Genomic DNA, 20,269 nt, shown 5'->3' on the forward strand with positions numbered 1-20,269 from the left:
AAGAAGCGTGTCTAACCTCAGGAAAGACAATTTTAGCTGGTAGTCAGGAAAACTTTCTGCAATATCAGTGAAGTGAAATACCAGAACAAGCTGCTTAAGGTTGTTACAGAATTGTAGCAGGATTTTAGAACAATTCAGACAAAGATCTGTCTGGGTGCGTAGCTACTAGGAATAGCTCTTGCACTGCGGACTGTGGGGCCCATCCCCATCAGAATTTTACAGCCCTCACAGGTATTGCTAAATATGATGGTGCACATGCTAGCACCAAAGCCTAGGCCCACAACATGCCACAACAGCCACGTACACGCTGGAGCTGAAAGAATACTTCACTGGCACAATAACCATGTGGGTGGCAGGGGATTTCATCTAGCTATGTCCCAATAATGCCACTGGGAAGTATGTGCTTAATTCTACCTTAGATCAACAGGTTAAACTGTTTCAGCTTTGTCAGATTACTCTTATACCTCTTCATTTATAACCTATCTTGGTTTATGCTGTATTTATTCACTGTTTTACTACCTATAATCAGCGTAGAAATAATACTTGTGTAACCATGGTTTCTTTTTATAGCTCCACTAGAGTTCTACAACCTAGCATTCACATTTTTAAATATAATGAGCCATCACCACACAAGAAAGTTCAAACACACATTTTGCAAACGGGTATTCCTCAAAATAAAGTACTGGGTTTGTAGCTCTCTATTACAATTTGGAGTTAACAAAATGGTGGTATACGCTGATATAAGTCAAAACCAACTGTGCACAGAGGCAGTACATGGTAAGACAATTTTCAGGAAGGAGTATCTGGTAACAAAAGTCACAAAGAAAGCAAGTACTAGAAGAAGTTATAAAGAGATTGGCTCTTAAGTTTTTCTACTCTTTTCCCTAAAGCAGAAACAGGCTAAGCCTGATTTTTAAGTTAATCTTGCAAGGAGCACATTTACCTATTAATAAATTATGCAAATAGTGCCATGCAGTTTACATGATGAAAAATAAAAACACCCTTACCTGCAACTTTATGTTTCCAACTGGTAGCTGCACTGCAGTGGTAGAATTCGGTCCCTGGATAGATAGTGGAAGGAGCAGCTGTGCAGTTCCTTGGGTAGTTAATAAAGCTTGAGGCTGGGCAACAACTGCAGTTTGTGGCTGCCTCTGAGGATTAACATAAAATTGAGAAATGGCATTCTGAGGTTCAGCTTTGGCCACAGGTATCTCCTGCTTGATAACAACCGCCTTTTTGGCAACTGGATTCTGGCCACTAGTATACACTGATTGTCCTAAAGAATGACTAGCTACAGGTACAGATTGACTTGTACTAGAGCAGTCAGTAAGAGCATTTTCATCTTTGACAGCAGCACTGAACTGTTTCTGTTCCAAAGCAGCTGAGTTACCAGAAGCCTGAGACTGTTGCTGTTGTCCCCGTTTTTCAACCTCAAGTTGCATTTTCAGTACTTCCACAAGTTTTTGCTCTTGTTCCAGTTTCCTTTTGAGCTCTTCAATCTGCTTTTCTTTTTCTTGAAGCTTGCGGTCCTTTTCTGCTACATCAAACTCCATGGTTGAGATGCTTCCACTACTGCGATTCTGATTATCGTCACTCATATTTGCTCTTAGTGGTGAAGTACTTAAGAACTGGGATGGTGACATCATGGTCATCATTTCTGTGAAAGTATCTGCCATACTAGTATCATCTGTGCTTAGACTAGATTGTTCTGAAGGAGAGGGAGATATAGGCAAAGGAGAGCTAACGTTTTCAGTATTTACTACTTTGCAGCCAGGTCCAGTAGATGTTTTTTCTGGAGGAAAGCTGGATATCGTATTAGCCACTGGTTTATTTAGTGTTGCAACAGGAAATGCCACAGTTACTTCCCCAGTGCTACCTGTGGCCCCAGTAGAAGTGGTTACTGTAACAGAGCTACTAATAGCAACCCCATTGTTATTAAGATCTTGATAGGGTTTCAGACGCTCAATAAGATCTGTTTTGGTTCCAGACACTGGTAATCCCCTCAATTTCAACTCCATTTTAAGCTCCGCTACCTGAAATAAAATAAAACATGATAATAAAAAAAAAATTAAAAAATTACTTACACACATTCTACCTTGTTACACCTTAGTAAGAAAAATTATTTTTCAACATATTCTCTAGTTATTACATTTCTGGGTTCTGACAGCGTGCATGATCCATGAGCACATTTCCATGACCTGCTACTTACTTTCACTGTTTAAGTAGCCAAAACCTTAGTAGTGTTCAGTTGTACAATGAATAGTAGCAAAGTTATGCTGATTTTTCATAAATATTCAAAATGGGAAAATGAACATACAGCCCCAATTCTGGGCTAAAAACTTCTGAAGCAAACCTATAGATGATGGCAGCAGTGCAAATAAAAGCACTGAACGCTAGCACACTGAAGCCCTTTGCTACACTATCAAGACAGATAGAGAAATTTTATCAGGTTAGTTGGATGATTCAATAGACCCATCAAACACAAAAGGCTCTCTCTGTAATTAGCAACTGAATAGTTACAGCTATGTGCCATCTGGGTTTCTTCTACAAACATAAAAAATATAGGCAGTCAAAATTAATCTAATTTCTGATATAAAAATGTTCTCAATTTTCCAGTAAGTGAAGTACAAATGTGTTGAGTGTAAATGAATTCTGTGCTTCAAAATATCAATTAAAAAAGAACAGTCACAATGAATGGCTTCTGTTTATGATATACATACACCGCATCTAACTGTAGAATGTTTGGGCTATATGTATGCTAGAATCAACTCTAAAAGAATAAAAGGTAGTGACCTCAGTAATATTTCAGTACGTTGCCAGTCTAGAATTTTAAATTATAGGTCTTCAGGATTTGGAAATGATGAAGAGTCACAGCAATCCATTTGCATAACATCTCTAAGAACCACAGCAATTTTATGTTAAATAACTGTCTACCTAACAGTGATTATCAGCTGTTTCCCCCAGTCTGGTATCCTCTACGCTTGCTTGAGAGTGCTTTCCAATTTTTCTGTTTTTCAACAATGCATTTCTGAATTCTTAATCAGAACTGATTTAGATGATTGAGTGTTAAAACCACCACTAGCAGGTCTGCAAGTATGGCTTATGTTACTATTACCACATTAGCAGGAACACCAATAAATTATGCAGAAATGGGTAAGTGAACAGTTATAATCACTGCAAAGCACAAATTCAGATACTAACTTAAATATCTTAAAAAGTTAATAGTTAATAACTTAAAGTTTGAAAAGCTTATTTCAAACACTGTTGTTTGAATTGCATTTTATAGACTTGTTTCATATTAAAAGATTTGGCTTTAACTGACAACAATACATTACTGTCTTGAGAATCTGATCTTCCAAAACCTCTTTTTTATCCCTTCAAGTCCAAAAAAATACTCACTCCCATCCCTCAGAAACCCAATACCTTGGTAAAGGAAGGGAGAAAAGAACGAACTACTCAATAGATGTCCCTACTCCTCCGCTTGGGTTTGGCACATTCGTGTAGTTGCTATTGAAAGGATCAGAATGCAAACCCCCTCAAGCTTCTTCAGATTCATTTTCATTAGGTCCCTCACAGTATTAATTCCTGTTAATGTATTTCTGAAGGAAGAAAATCCTATCCAATGCCTTCATATCACAGTTTAAACAGAGTTTACACAGTATAACTTCAAGAAGCTTTTATGAAATTTAGTGTTCATTTTCAGATAATGTGTTGAACTCTGGTAAGAGTGTTATTTCTGTGTCGGTTTTATAGCAGTGACCTCTCTAAATATGTTATTACTAGGGCATCTTTTAATTTATACTGCTTAAATAAACCTCTTCATTGATACACTAAAATTGTCATGAGGAAGTTACTGTTCATGAAGTGCACCTTACAGTTTACCCAAGGTATCAAATTATGTACCTATACAACCTGGCTGAAATTCTTCTTCCTCTTCTAATTATTTGGGAAAGAAATGTTTCTAGAACATATGCATGTGAGGAGGCTAAATCAAAACAAATATTTAAGTCCAGAAGAGTTGTGTATGAAAAGTTTACAACCTTATTCTAAACAGTTAAGAGAAAAGTACAGTTTTCATCGGTAAATAATATCTGGGCTTATTCTTGACAGTAACAGTTTGCAAGTTATGACCTATAGTGATGCACAGGAATGGAAAAATCTCTCTTATTTTTTACCTTCAAGTCATCCAAGCTTGAAGGTAGAGGTCCTGGTTTCCGGCTAGGAATACTACTATTCTGTCTTGGTGAGCTGGCAGCTGATGTTGGTGTACTGTTGTTCAAAGTATTCAGTGGCGTATTCCCGTTGTTACTCTGTTTGTCATTCAGTGGCCTTCAAGCGATAAGAAAAAGGGGGACAATAAGGTCAATGCTAAATATATTATGTTTTCCATCAAGAAGCTGTGATTCTGAATCTAGTGTCTATCAAGTTAATGAATAAATTAATTTTTTTTACAAACATATTTAACATAAAACATTACCATTAAATATTTTTAACAGAACAGCACAGAGAAGAAAACATAACAAGAGTAGTATGTTGATATTTTATTTTCTCTTCAGTTAAGCGTACTAATTTATGCTTCAGTTTTTATTATTGTCGTGGCATCCCTGAAGGATACTATGGACTGCGGAATCAGTTTATACAAATTAATCATCAGGTAGGGCAACTAGTTACCTTTTTGTTTAACATAAATTAAAAAACCCCACAATATTGAACTCTCATGTATTAACCCTACACACACGTACAATGTTCATATATAATCAGGACTGATGTGAAGGCAGTTTACTCTGAAGATGATGCATTTTTATCAGCTGTACTCATATGAAGAATCTCATACAAGGATCTCAAAGTAATTGTAAAAAAAAATTAAAAATGCCATCATTTACACCAGGTACCATAAGTCAGCTCTTTCATTTCGTTCAATTGATTTATGAAGAAACATTTCTGAAATGTCAGTAAATGGAACATAAGAAGCGTGGGTAAGCAGGCAGAAACATTTCTAGTCCAAATGTTAGGATACATGGTAATTATAAATATAACCACAGATGGTATCTTTAACTTTTCCAGTCTCACTTGCTGAGGAAAAATAACTCAGTGAAAACTCATTTAAAAAAAAACCGTGAAAGTCATTTGACTTTAGGGTTGTGTGACTGTGGCATGTTACACTGTAAGCACTTTTAGGAAAAGATTGGTCTTAGATGGTGAGAATGAAACTCTGCAGATAGTCAGCTTCTTATTCTGCTATATGGTGCTGGCAATTTGAAGATTTATTTTTCTGACTGTTTCTACCTATAAATCATAAAGTATACTTCTCACTGTTAGAAGTGCTAAAGATCAACTCTGATGAGGAACTCATATAAGCATTAGAGATGAGGCTATGAACAATATACAAATTTTACCTACTTCAAAGTGACTGTTTCTTCTTATTTGTAAACTGCAAAAATGTGGTCTGTGTGATGTAAAAAGACAAAAACACAACAATAGTACATGTCTTTGTAAAAGCCATCGTCTGTAAGCTTCTCTTCTTCTCTGCCTACCTATGTCATATTTGAGTGAAAATGGTGTCAAAACTTTCCTGCTTTTGAGTAAATGCTTTTGAGTTTCAAATATGCATCTGGTTGGAAAAAATGCATCTGACTGGTAGGAGGTTCTGTTTCCATGTCATACAAAAATAACCAGGACCACTTAAAGGCTTATCAGACTTCAGGAGTATTTTAACAAGAGAACCACCTCATCACCTTGTTAGATGAGGCAAGTAATACCCACAGTGATGCACATTGCCATTTAAGTTTCCTTGGGTTCCAACTGCCTCTTAACATTTGCAAAACACATTTACTTCTAAAGCACGAAGTCTATAACTGATGTATATTTAAAGGACACAAATAATGCTTCACATACTTCAGCGGTGCAGGTAGAATTGTCTGGTAGTTGTAGTGTTGTTGCTGTTGGCTTAGGATCTGCAGCTGCAAAAACAGTTGCTGCTGTTGTAGCAGACGAGCATAGTTGGAGTCCATCTGTGGTTCATTTTTCTCACCTTTCTGATCAGGTGGAATATATTGATGATACTTCAATTTTTTCACCCTTGGCTTAGGTTCTTTACACTTCTTGCTCCGATGCTTATCATTTGGGTTCTTTGGGTGGCTTTGCTGTTTATGGATGGTAAAGATGGAAACAACTATAACAGACATCTCATTTACAAGCAATTATGCAAGGTACAAAGATAAAGTGTACAGGAGCACATTTACTGCAAAAGAGTTGCTGAATACAATTATCCGGGCAAACCTGCCCAAAAGGATCGCTTACCATCCTTGAAAAGTTAACATACTCCAGCTGGCTTATACTGTGCACAAGAAGGGGTCATCAAATCGCAGTTCGTGAATGTTTTTTTAATAGATGGCACAAAGGAAGCTAGGGATTTTGCTAGTCATGACCTGTCATTGCAAAGAGGCATTCTTCTTAAACAGGTAACTTCAAAGCCACTTAGCACTTTGTACAAGTAAAACCTAGGATCCTAAAGCCTGTCTGTAAACACTTGCAGGTCGGAAGTACTTACAGGTCTAGATTAAAAGCATGGACAAGACAGTCCTATAAATTATAGGATTACTCTTACGAAACTTTCAGCAGTATCCTTATTAGCAATACCTGCACATGTGGTAAACCCCTCTTCCTTTACAAGCTCTTTGAAATTATTTTGAGTGAAAAGTTGAAGGCAGTTACGTAGTCATACAGAAGGTATCAAAGCAGAAATCCTGTGTTGATCCATGCACATTTATTACACAGATAGCCTGTTTTGGGGGATATCTGAATTTGTCATTAAGGTCCTGCATTAAGTAAGCTGGTACAAGTCCAGTGATTTCACTGGATATAGCCAAATTTATACTAGAAATTGATTACTAGAGGTCATCCTTGCAAATTTAATCGAGAATTAATTTCATGTAGTTACATGGAAGTCTACATACACATACAATCATTACATACAATCATTACACAGCTGAAGACCTTTGGCAAAGTTCCTGAAATGAAATATTATAGACATCTTCTAACACAACCCCCTCTCTAATTGTATTTGAAAAAGTTTTCCATGCTGCTGGCTAGGTCAGTGCAGACAAGAGAACTGAGTACGTTTTTCTGATACTCAAATACAAGGATACAGTAACTTCTCTCACACAGTGCGTTCTGCTTATACAATAAATGAACTAAGAAAATAGTTGCAGAAAAGGAGCAATGATGTTCACCAGTTTGATTATAGGTAGACTATGAATGCGGTTGCCTCTGTTCCTATTAAATTATTCTCCGTACAAAACTAGATAAGAAAAAATTAATTCCACCAATAGAAAGTAGAAACTCAATATTGCAAAAACCTATTGTCCTTATTTCTTAAAAACTTCTATAGCAATGTAATGCATAATTCTGCTGGACCTCTTGAAATAATGAGCCAGCCCCTACAAGTGTTAATGGCTGATCTTGGCATACAAAAACTTTCAGTCAACAACCCAGTATGTTCTCCTGAACACTAATAAAAGTTGTTGTTAGTTATAGGCACTATAACATTACTCGTGTATTTTTTCATTAAATATAGCATTGGAAAAGGACACAGATTAAGAACATAGTCCTCAGATGCCATTATTACAGATACCTACCTTTACCAACGTTGGCCCAGGCTTTGCTGCAGATACAGTATTTGTGGTCAGGGTGGTTGTAGCAGTAGAACGTGTAATGTGCTGTTCGATTGTAGAGGGAGTTTTGAGAAATTCAGGAACTGGAGAGGTTAAAGGTGGATACTAGTATTAAAAAAATATAAGGAGAAAGAGAAACATTAAAAACATCCACCATCTGAATAATTGAAAAAATATGAAAAGGTTAAGACAATTTACTATCCTGTCAAATTCACAAAATATTTTTAAGAGGAATGGCAAAACCAGGACTCTTTCGTGTACATTTTGGCACGCTGCAAATATAGCAAATAAGATAAACTGGTTTCTTACCTTGACTTCTTAGTTTGCATTTTAACTACTGCATGTAAATGTATCCAAAATCTGTTTTTACTAATACAGGATTTACTTTTAGTTTCACCAAAGCAAAACAGTAATTGATTTTAATATCAATTTTTGTAGTATATCATTGTTAGCAATTGTTAGCAGAGAGACCACCATTTGTTGTTACTCTGCTTGAAGCAACATTAAAATTTAACCCTAGACACACTACACGTATACTGAAGCAGCCTACTGAAGTTACAGAAAACACTGCTTTATTACTATAGAATTGAGGCCTTCCCTCTTTTGTCTGTGAAGTCAGAGTCTTGTGTACACAAGGAGAATCTTACCACCCAAACTAAACTATCAGAAAAACCTCTCATGAAGGTCAAACATCGACATAGAAAAACGAACTTCTTGTTTCAGAATGATCATGCAGCAGCAGAGCAGATGTATTTTGAAGACAGCTTTCTATTGTATTTTCATGGCAACCACACCTCTGACTGTGCCAGGAGGTGCGTTTCTTCTGTATTTGACTGCCAGCACAATTATATTACTGTGTAGGTATAATCCAGTAGCCTGAATTTTACTGAGTTTGTTCCCTTGCTGTTACAAACATCCTGTGTGTAATTTCTTCTATAAACTTAAGAAATTCTATGTAGGCTGAGGACTTTTTTATTATTATTCGTTTCCTGGCACCACTACGCCCACCAGAAAATTCCCAAAAGTTTTCCTATATAATAACCAAACTTCACTGAGCTTAACTTTGTCATATCAATTTTTTCCTGTGCTGAAATTGTTTTCTGATTTAAAACCCATTTCCTTCTGTAGTGAATACCCCTCTGATGAGATATAGGCTCTGTACATAAACAGATCTCAGCCCTTGTTTTTCTAGCCACACAAATGAATTTTTATTCTTTTCTCATAAAAGAAATTTTTCATTCTCTGATCATCCTTTCCTGTTTGTGTTACAGTTTTGGATATAAGTAACTGGAAATGTATAGGATATTCCATGGGGGGTCTCACTGGATCCTTACAGTGGCATTAACACTTCTACTGGAATAATCTCTTCTGACGTACTTGCAGTTTTACAGAGGAAGTACACAGTAGCTCACAGTCACTTCACTGCTGACCACTGTACCCCAACCGTCTTCCTCCTCAGTATTCTCTTGAGTCAGAGTCCCCAGGTTTCCACATTTCTTTTTCATGGGAAGGAGAGATGTTGTGTATTTTTCTTTTTAAGAACTATTCCATTCTATTGGAATTCCATTTCTCTCCTAAAAGCCAAATCAACCATTTCCTTCTGCATAACAACAATCCAACTCTGTGCTGACTATGCCTTCCAGCTTTCGTTATGTAGAATCATAGAATCATTAAGGTTGGAAAAGACCTCTAAGACAGTCGAGTCCAACCGTCAACCCAACACCACCATGCCCACTACACCATGTCCCTAAGCGCCTCATCTACACGTCTTTTAAATACCTCCAGGGATGGTGACTCCACCACTTCCCTGGGCAGCCTGTTCCAAGGCCTGACCACTCTTTCAGTAAAGAAATTTCTCCTAATGTCCAATCTAAACCTCCCTTGGCGCAACTTGAGGCCATTTCCTCTCATCCTATCGCCAGTTACTTGGCAGAAGAGACCAACACCCAACTCGCTACAACCTCCCTTCAGGTAGTTGTAGAGCGCGATGGGGTCTCCCCTCAGCCTCCTCTTCTCAGCCACTCCTCATCAGACTTGTGCTCCAGGCCCTTCACCAGCTTCGTTGCCCTTCTCTGGACACGCTCCAGCACCTCCATGTCCTTCTTGTAGCGAGGGGCCCAAAACTGAACACAGTATTCGAGGTGCGGCCTCACCAGTGCCGAGTACAGGGGCACGATCACCTCCCTACTCCTGCTGGCCACACTATTTCTGATACAGGCCAGGATGCCATTGGCCTTCTTGGCCACCTGGGCTCACTGCTGGCTCATGTTCAGCCGGCTGTCAACCAGCATCCCCAGGTCCTTTTCCTCTGGGCAGCTTTCCAGCCACTCTTCCCCAAGCCTGTAGCGTTGCCTGGGGTTGTTGTAGCCGAAGTGCAGGACCCGGCACTTGGCCTTGTTAAACCTCGTACAGTTGGCCTCGGCCCATCGATCCAGCCTGTCCAGGTCCCTCTGCAGAGCCTTCCTACCCTCCAGCAGATCAACACTCCCGCCCAACTTGGTGTTGTCTGTGACCCATTCTTATGTCAAGGTTTTTAATGATAACATGAAACCAGAATGTCCCCAAATCAACTCCTGCAGAGCATTATTACCAACTTCCTTTCAACCCAATACTTCCCTCTTTCTGTCTCATCCATGCTAATCTCCTTCTCCAGTTTTGCTAGTGTTTAATACCATGCAGTATTAAATCTAGACAGATGAGATCAGTTGTATTTCCACTGTTTAAGAAAGCGATTAGATCACCTAGTACTATATTCCTTTTATAAAAGCCCATCCATTTCCCTTATATTCCTACCAGTAAATATCCTTTTTCTTCAGAATACATTCTAAAACCTTGCATTCTAATTAAGAATAGAACGGGTATTTCTCCCTAATTCATTTCTTCCTGTGCTCTACTATTCTTCCATGAGATTGTACCACAAAGGACTTAAATCAGTTTGCTAAAATTACTTGGTAAACATTTTGCAATTTTATGTCCTGGTTCTTTTGTATTTCTGGATGGCAATTACCAAGCTGCCAAGTCTGCATGCACGAAGCTCTCTGACTTTCCTTACAATTAAATTATAATAGTTTTCCCTTCTAGCTCTGTGTTTCTTTTATACATTTTGCTGCATTTCCAACTGTCAGCTGCCAACAGGCAGCTATACCTAGCTTGCCGTAACCTATCTAAACTGCATAGTGGTTTTGATCCTTCCATAGTGCAGCCATCCAGAGGAAAAGCTCCTGATACTGCTTTACTAAATTGCGAGATTTAGTATGCCATGCCTAGTCACTGAAACATTGCATACATGCCTGTCTTGGGGTTGTGTCAGTTTATGGTGGCAGGCTAAAGATATAAATGCCTCTATTTTTATATCCAACTTTCAAAGTGTTTTCTCTGGAAAGCATCTGGTATCTACACAGTATCTGCTATTTGCTGGACTTGCATAAGAATTGGCAGGGGTCTTTAGAGGGACTTACCCTTTAAAAAAGGGTTCTGGATGCTGTATTCCAACGTATTGCACTCCTGTTGCTATCAAGTTTAAAAGGTTTATTCTCATTGTAGCAGTAACATTTAAAAAAGCACTTAGCTTGTCTTTGAATCAAAGCGTCATGTACAATGTTACTATAAAGTGCAGGAGAATGCTAATGATTTTCACTGGTTCTTAAATTTTCTTTTCCTGAAGTCCCTTCTAAAAAGCATTTTAAATGTTTGATACTTCAGCTTGTTTATTACATAATCCTTTACCATTCATCATTCTGATCCTTCTTGAACCCAAACAAATAACTTGGCTTCAATCACACTATTTAGCAACCCTTTATAGGCTATGAAAACAACTCCATAATGACAGCACAACAAAACTCTCTGAAATGGAAAATCTAGTAACTTTCAAAAAAAAAAAAACAGCAAACAAACCCAAAACAAAACACCCCCCCCCCTTAATTCATATTGCTTGAACCTTATGGAGTTAAACATTTTCCTCTTGCCATAGAGTAAACAACTTTTTCCTTACATTAGTTGTTATCCTCAGCTACAAAGGATTAATGGCTACATGAAATACAAACCTTTTTACAGACTTCCCAATTTTACCTACAAGTGTCAGATGAGGCAATGAACCATGCATATCTCAAAAAACTAAATTAACAGGTCTCAACTTCTTAACTTGATTACTTTGTAAAGTAATGTAAAGATTATTTCCTTTGAACAGATCTTCTATTTCCAGTTACAGATAATATGATTTCTGGACCTTTTCTTCTAACTGCAAACAAGCATCCAGCAGGTCAACAAGCTACAATGAATATATTAAGAAAACAGTCATTATATTCTGTCTCATCAAGCAAAATACTTCAGCTGTTTTGAAGATAACTATTTAATGTCTTCAAAAATGTGAACAACACAATTTGATCTGTTTAGAGTGGTGTGGTTAAAATGCCTAATCCTTACCAGATGCAAATACATCAGGTTAAAGCAAGTTTTAGGTCATCACTCAACGAGAGCTGAAGGTTCTCAAAGTTATGTTACATTCTCTGAGGCCTGGAAATGTGTGGAGGAGGAAGCCTTGAAAAGAACTGTGGCTGCACTCCACTGTTTTCAAAACATTCTTTGTATTTTATGTTGTAATAAAATGTAAAAGTTGTCAGAGGAAATTAAAAGAATGAAGGAGCAATTTCCCAGACATCTCCTGTAGAGACACGCTGTGTTGTTATTCTTTATTTCAGAAGGAACAACAAGGTAAGCATCTGTTTTATTCTGCAGAAGAGCAGCTTCGGGTTTTAGATCTGTGCACAAAAGCGGCTCTAATATGTTATGAAATCCATAAGCAAAGGATTGAAGTTCTATGTGAAATGCTTTTTCAATCAAGTTCAAGTGCTCTGTTATTTTGTTGCTGCAATCACATATCTATCTATCTTATGCTTCCTACTTGAAAAGCTTTCGGCATGTATGGCTTTGAGTATTTTTATTTAACTCTCCATTAGAAACCTAAGTCTTTACTTAGGAATCTAATTTCATGTGGTTTATTTTCAATTTATTCAACACAAATTACATTCTCTTGACATGAAACCCAATTCACATGTTAGGGAACAATGAAATAAAATGGATGTGCTGTACTTCGTGTCCAGCATTGTTTTTGAATTTGAACTTTGCAATACTTTTTCTATCTATTATAGTAATAAGAAAACCAAGGAGAGTAATTCCAAATCCTGAACTACTCAGTTGTCAAGTATCCATGGTCATTAAGACGATAACATCTTTGGAGCACAAAAAATACTTATCTCACATTTAACTGTTTAATTTTACATTACTTTATACAGTAAGAACTCAATACTCAGTCCTGTCTTATCTTTTTTTCATGTCTTAATTTATAAATTGCAGCACAATTCCCTATGGAGAGCCCTGGCTTTGCTACAAATCCTCTGAGAGTTTAAATATATAAATAAATGCATTTTCCAACAGAATGCTTAATAAAAAGACAAGCATGAAAATAATTTGAACTGCAAAGTTATGCATCTTTTTCTCCTTTGTGTAGTGGAGAAAGTGATGAAGGAACATTCGTAGGAAGTCCTCCTGAAAAAAATCCATTATAGATTACAGTTGATCAACATTAACCTGAAGAATATTAAACATTTATAGTAGTACCATTCACATATTGGTCAAATTTTGATTATTTCTTAAATTCTTTCAAAATAAAGTATTTTAATGTTTGTGTTATACAGGCTAAAACAACTTGTTTTTACCAGGTACAGACTTGCATGAAATCAAACAAGTTAAAGTCCTAAAGCTTTTCAATTTCCATCAAATTCACACTTTCTGCTTATGGAATACTGTTCAAATTAATACAAAACATTTCAGCTAATTAAACAAAGATGACAACATTACCGAAATTTCTGGGTTTGCTTATACATGGGTGGTATATTGATACCAAGTATACAAAGCTGAGTGCAATATTATTAAACTGGTATCATTTGTAAGTCACTTCATATATATAATACTGTGATGAAAACCCAAGTCTTTCCACTAAATAATCTATTGAAGTGTAAATATGGATAGTATGGTAAAATGCATCAATCTGAAACAAATTATTTTTCTGTGATAATATAGCTGCTTTCATTTATGTACAACAGGAAAATGGGCTTTTTGGGAGAAACTAGTTCAGGATCAAGGACTTTTTTCTAGCATACACGATTGCTCAGCAGACATGCGTAAATTTGATTCAGCAACTCATTCAGCATTGATACAAGGCAAAATTTTTGTTACTCTTCATTTCAACACATGAACACAAACTAATGGTTCCTCTAGGCAAGTATAAGCACGATTTGTCATTTACTTAGCTCTGTCAGTCTCAAATGAACAAGCTGTGAATGAGTGGAGATGAGTACTGTTAAATCTGGCTAGTTTGGAGTTTGCTGACCATTCAAGCTAGTTGCCGCTTGCCTTTCCTTCCACTGGAGCCTTAATTTGGGTCTCTTTCTCTAGCCAGAGATGAAGTTCCATGAAAGCTGCAGAAATCTAGTTAAAAGCAAAGCCTTCTCCTCTTAACTGGGCTTAAGTTAGTGAGTTTAAAATTACTAGCTGAGGTATGACAGAAAACATCATAAACAATCTATTTAAGCTAAACATAGTAACCTTTAAATAAATACATATATCTGATTAATGAATAAACTTACTGATTAACTCAAAGGTGAAGATAAAGACCTGTGAAGCAAGCGCTGTACAAGATATTCTAGAAAGCATCCGATAACTGTATGACTATGCATGTAACCCCGTGTTCTCAGTAGCTAATAGAAGATAAAAGAAATTCATTTGTAGCACATGATGTTTGTTTCATACTGTCATTACTGTTTTGGCAAATTATTTTACATCAGCACTTTTATAATGTGTTTAAAGATAAGAGTAGGCAATGTTACTGTCTATTTCAAATCACAAAATTAAATTGTTGTAAGAAGAGATCTCTTTCAAAACTCATTTTTGCAACTCTTGTGAAAACAGTCAAGTGCTTTCATTCAAATCCACTGTTCTTTAAATCCTCACGCATTTAAATGCTCTAGTCTAAAGACAACATTTTATCTGCCATGGCAGACTTCCTTACTTTCCTTTCTTTGTAAGTAACTCGAGAAAATACTAAAAACCTCATAGAAAAATCAACATAAAGGTTATTTTCTTTTCTTAAATAGTAGATTCTTTAGGCAGTATTTTAAAACTATAGGAGAGAACACTTAAATTATGTGGGAAACTTTATTTTTTATGGACTTTTCTGGAGATAATGAAACTGACGTCAACTGTTGTTGTTTCAGCTAAGTTCAATTCTAAACGAGTTCAAGACCTTGCCCAGAATGAAGACAGACATTAAGTAATCAATAACAGCTGGAGTAAACCATGGATATGACCTTTTAAACAACTTCTGGGAAAGCTGTAGATCTTCTGCGGGCCATAATGAATTTCAGTGAATTTATGGCTTTACTACAGTCTATGGGAATTTCATCATTGCCAACAGCTAAGCCAGGGTTCTAGTCTATACACTCCCAAACAGAAAACTGAGTCCCAGACACTCCTTTGCAACAGCAAATGTATTAATTCCATGTGAAACTATGCCCCATTTCTATAGTGCCAGACCAAAAACCATACTATTAAGATTTTGTTTCAATATTTAAAAACTGTACCTGTGTTGATGTAGTAGCATTTGGTGTTATTGGTGATGGTGAATCACTTGGTTTTGGCTCACCAGGGGAAGCTGCTGAACCCTGGGATTCTTGGCTGGCTGGCTGATCTGGTGATAAAGCATCACTGCTGTCTTCATCAAATGAATAATCATCCAAAGCTTGAGGATAATTCTCTTGTCCAACTGCTAGAATGTTTACAAAGAAACAAGTAAAACAATTTTTTTTTAGTTACACAAATTAAATTTAGACATTGGTGGCAGACTTAGCTAATTGCTAGAAAATGATCAGTTTTCAGCACAGTCTAAACATATGGTACATAAGTATTTATTGTGTTTTTAATATAATGACAGCCATACTGAATCATATTCAAGGAATCAGAACTAAGTGCATAGCAGAAGTTGTTTTTGTAAGAGATTAAAAGGTATGTTCAACATATATGGAGTGCACACACACCTATGACAGATTGAGTAATGGCCACATATGTTTGATTATTTTGTAATAATTTTTGTTACGAAACAAGTCTTTTCAAAGACAGTATTATACTCCAACTATATAATTCTAACTTAGTTTCAAATAAAAATAGGATAACTTTAATTAAGTGATGACAGAGTTTAGGAGTTAGAAGCTGAAGTAGCAATAAACTTTGAGTATGTTTTCTTCTAGTGAACTTTACCCCCAAGAATTTAATTACTATTTTCCACAATGCCATATAGATAACAGAAGCTGCGGGACTTCTACTTGCCTATAATAGCTTCTTTAACGCTGGAGTCTACAGGAAGAATATTTTTTTCTACCAGTTCCATAGGGCCAGGCCTCTGAGCAATCTTCTCATTCAGGTCATCTGCCAACCGAGCTCTCTTCAGTTTCATCTGAGTGGCTTGTAGTGAAGGCTCTGCAAAGGTCTCTAAAAACATACATTGATTTAAACATTCTGTTCCATCTTTTCTCCAATTTCAAGACAAACATTGTCTTGTCTTTGCAATAACCATTCCACTTTCTCAAAAGCAGGCAAGTATTATTCTGAAAATTCTCAAATTAATAAGCAAAAATAAGATTATATGAGTAGATGTTGTTCATCCCTATGATCATGTTTTCCTATAAATATAACCTCTTTTTTAACAGCAGTAATGCTTTTGGTAAACATTTATATAACATCCAGTAATAAAGCAGGGAATATAAAATAACAAACGCTAATTATAATCTGAAGACAGCATTTGCTGCTCTGATGGTTTACCAGTGTGAGCTATGGTAAAGGTTGAATTAATCCATTGATTTTTGGATTCTCTCTTGACAAACATCTGTCCTGGTTAAAAAATTTACCTTTAAAAATAGCTTCTAGCACAAATTTGAGTCTTCAAAATCGTATTTCAATGAAAATACGGAGATAGTCTGTCAATATGTATGTGATCTATCAACATGGAGACGCCTGTCTGGGTTTAGTATCCAAATGCATGTTTTGAAAACTAATGGCTATTAAACTGACTTGGATTATGGTTATTTGGCAATTTCTGTATTTGGTAAGATTATGGTGAAACACAGTAATACAGCCCCATTCATAAAAAGACTATTGTTTCAAATGACCTGAGCAACAACGAAAATAACAAGGCAGGGTAAAAGTCAAGTTTATTAAAGATTGTCGGGGGGGCGTGTGGTGTGTGTGTGCGGTGTGTAAGTACAAGGCTGTCAGGTTGTTTTAGGGTATGAGTAGAAGCTGAAGCAATATATACACTACATGTATATACACCATAGTATAATTGCCATTATAGAATAAAAGCAATGTTTGTAATTGCAAACAAATACACAGTTGAGAATACTTTCACTGCCATAGATGTAGCTGTTATTATTCAGATTTAGAATACAGATTACAACAGACACTAAAAGTAGAGAAGTAGAGCATATAAACCTTTAGAAATAATTCATATCCAAGCCTAATTCAGTTAGAAAACTGAGCGTGTAACAGAAGTTCCTTCTAATAGCAGCTCAAAAGCTACATACGCTGGATACATACCTTCGAGGATATGCATTCTGACCAGCTCAGACCGGTCCGGCCTGCTGCGAATCTTGTGCTTCAAAAAATTTTCAGTCTTTAAAGAAATGAGGAAATAGCATTAACTACCATTTACTAGAAGTCAAAGTAGTTTGATAAATCCCTGATGTCCAATCAATGAATATTTGCAGTTGCATTCAGATAGGTGGACTTCGCTGTTAGAACATGGGCAGTAGAGGGTTTTGTTCTGTTCTGTTTTTCTATCAGAGTTAAGCAGTGCTAATGAATTTCTATCTTCCCCAAACAATTTGGGAATGTTTCTGGATTTGATTCCGTACCACCACACAAAATCACGATAGTATAGATTCTCTACAAAAATACTGCACAAGCATAATTTACCCACGGATCTTATCCTTAACTGGAGGTAGCTATGTATTACATTATGACCGTACGTTTATGCCCCCACTTTGATCTGTGAAGGATTAAGAAAGTTCCTCTCAGATTTGACACCAATATTTTATTTTAATGGATTCTTCCAAGATAAAAGCATATGTTATTACTGTAATGGTAATCATTTTTTCTTGAACTCAGAGAATTTAGTATCACATACAACTGAGTATCCGTTTTCAGATGTTAATAACAAGTTTACACAAAGTGGTTTACCCTGGCTCGCTCCAGGCTCTTTATCTGCTCATGGAATGCAGCTGGACTTTTCAAAGCTGTGAAGGGAGAATAAGAGTTAAATTGACAGGAAGTGATTTCCAAAAGAAATATTCTAATCAGTATGTGTGTATGGGTGTTTAACACCATCTCAGAGTTGTGTTTGCATCTGACCAGGCTCACATTTGACTCATGCTAGTTATATTCACTTATATTTAACAGAGATGAGCAACACTCCTATATGGAATCCTTGGAATATTTAATTTCAACAGATGTTACCATGTAACAGTTAATTTTTTCACTATGTACACAGGGGTCTATTTACCAGAACTGTTCCACAGTAGAAATTTTATGAGGTAAGGTTCAGAATGCCAAAACACTGTTTCATTTATTCCACTGTATTTACTATCTGTCTATACCTCATACTTGCTGTTACTAGAGAGAACTGGACCATCCCTTAAGAAATATTGGTGCTAATTTAAAAAAAAAAAAAATTGTAGAAGCCCCAAATGTTCAAATTAGAAAACAGAATGATGGTTAGCTGCTAAATAGCCAAAAAGAGTAAAAAACACTATTCAGCTAGAAAGAATATGAATTGTAGAGGGCTTCATCTTAATTGGATTGTTGAAAGGAAGTGAAATGGCAGCAGGCATGATCCACCTTATTTACCACACTTTTGGCAGAGATAAGATACTGCAAAACAAAATCTTTAACACTTTTTGACAGTTCAGAAGTTTTCTTCCCAGGTTTCACTCAAAAAGAAACAGATCATTCCGTTCCTGAAGGTAATCAACACCACAGACCTGGGAAGGTGAAGATGCTTTAGCAAAGCAATCTGAAGTCTGCTGCATACTCGGAAACCTTCAAGAATAGATTAGCTTTAAGATACTGTGCTTTCAAGCTAGAATTCACTAGTGCACACTGGGCTATTGATAGTAACTTGACATAATTTTGACATGTTTTCAATGGCTGGGGTTTTTGTTTGTTTAAGAAAAATCACTTTTCACAGCTGAATCTTTTGACAAATTGGACCTATTATCTTCAGCCCAGTCTCATCCCACCTGTCCACTTTGGGATTCTCAATGTTTTTCTGTGCACCCTTCATTCTGAGGCCAGGCTGATCTCCAAAACAAGTCAGAAGACGTTATACTAAACAATTAGCATAATCACTGGGATCCCAAGCGGAGGAACACCAAAACATCTTTAAGGAAAGAGTTAACTGCAGTTGAATTCTAGGCCACTAAACATCTGTATTCAGGAGGACCCTCTTGTGATTCCTAAATCGATTTTAGGTATCATAAGTGCTGCTGAAACAACCATCATCTCTAACAGATTGAAATCAATAAAGGAGAAAATGGACTCTGGCAATAAAGTGCAATTGCATAAAGCATGCCAATTACTTACTTTCAAAATACAAGTGCTGTGAGTTCAGACATACAAATGTAACAAATATCCAAATTTACAAACATTATTTGCTTGTCAAAGCGCTATGATCTGCAATTAAATTCCAGTGGTAGAACAGAGTTAGAGATAAAAATGGTTTACTGAAGAACTGATAACTTCTTGCATAACTGCCAAGGATGGCAGGCAGCCAGGCCAAAGAGTCAGAAGCTCAGCATTACAGAATCCTGAAATCATAAATACATCTCCAAATGTATTTATGAACTTGGTAACATTGCTGCCTTAGTGAGACACTTCACACTAAGGTGGTCAGCAGCATCCTAACTCTTACAAAGATAGCATCTAAAGGCATTCATTGAATTTTTACCACTATATAATCTTTGTTTTGGAAGAGAATACAAAACTCTTACGCCAATTTGGACAGTTTGCCAGATGTGGCAAGTTGATCAGGAACTTCTGGCAACTGGGAAAAAAAAAGTTCTAAAACCAAAACAATTTTCTAAAAAAACCACAAGGCCACTTCCCATATTCTTGGAAACATATTCATACTCAGACAGGCGTAAGCTTCTGCATTAGGTCATACGATCCTGTGTATGATACCCAGCCTAGTCCACTGCCTCATGTCCTGTAACATCACAGCTACCATCGTGCAAGATTTGACAAAGAAGACACGTCTGTTGGCGCATAAGTCGCAACTTCTATGTGTCCTTTGTTTTTGTTTGGCAACCCTTGCCATCCTGCTCTTTAAAGACTGCTGGCTTTGTTATTGATGTCCACTCATTTATATAATTCAATTTATTTCAGTAAGATTAGTCATAATCTAAAGAGAGAAAATAAAAGGAGAATCAGACTATGTCTGCAAATCTTTGCGTTTTCATCACAATGACTATTTTAACTGAAACATTAGGTAA

At 36.6% G+C, this 20,269-nt stretch overlaps 1 protein-coding gene across 6 annotated transcripts in view; it reads right to left on the reverse strand.

The window, feature by feature from the left end:
* MRTFB (myocardin related transcription factor B) overlaps positions 1–20,269 on the reverse strand; it is an 81,100-nt gene that overhangs the window by 8,137 nt on the left and 52,694 nt on the right. For all 6 annotated transcript variants that reach the window (XM_075165020.1, XM_075165024.1, XM_075165019.1 and 3 more), the window contains 8 exons: positions 17,961–18,016; positions 17,319–17,394; positions 16,053–16,214; positions 15,311–15,495; positions 7,638–7,778; positions 5,896–6,143; positions 4,176–4,329; positions 1,008–2,033 (listed from right to left, as the gene is read on the reverse strand). In XM_075165020.1, the coding sequence (XP_075021121.1) occupies positions 1,008–2,033; positions 4,176–4,329; positions 5,896–6,143; positions 7,638–7,778; positions 15,311–15,495; positions 16,053–16,214; positions 17,319–17,394; positions 17,961–18,016 (2,048 nt within the window). The remainder of the gene's footprint in view (positions 1–1,007; positions 2,034–4,175; positions 4,330–5,895; positions 6,144–7,637; positions 7,779–15,310; positions 15,496–16,052; positions 16,215–17,318; positions 17,395–17,960; positions 18,017–20,269) is intronic.

This window comes from Calonectris borealis, chromosome 16 (genome assembly GCF_964195595.1).
Source record: "Calonectris borealis chromosome 16, bCalBor7.hap1.2, whole genome shotgun sequence".
Lineage (NCBI taxonomy): Eukaryota > Metazoa > Chordata > Aves > Procellariiformes > Procellariidae > Calonectris > Calonectris borealis.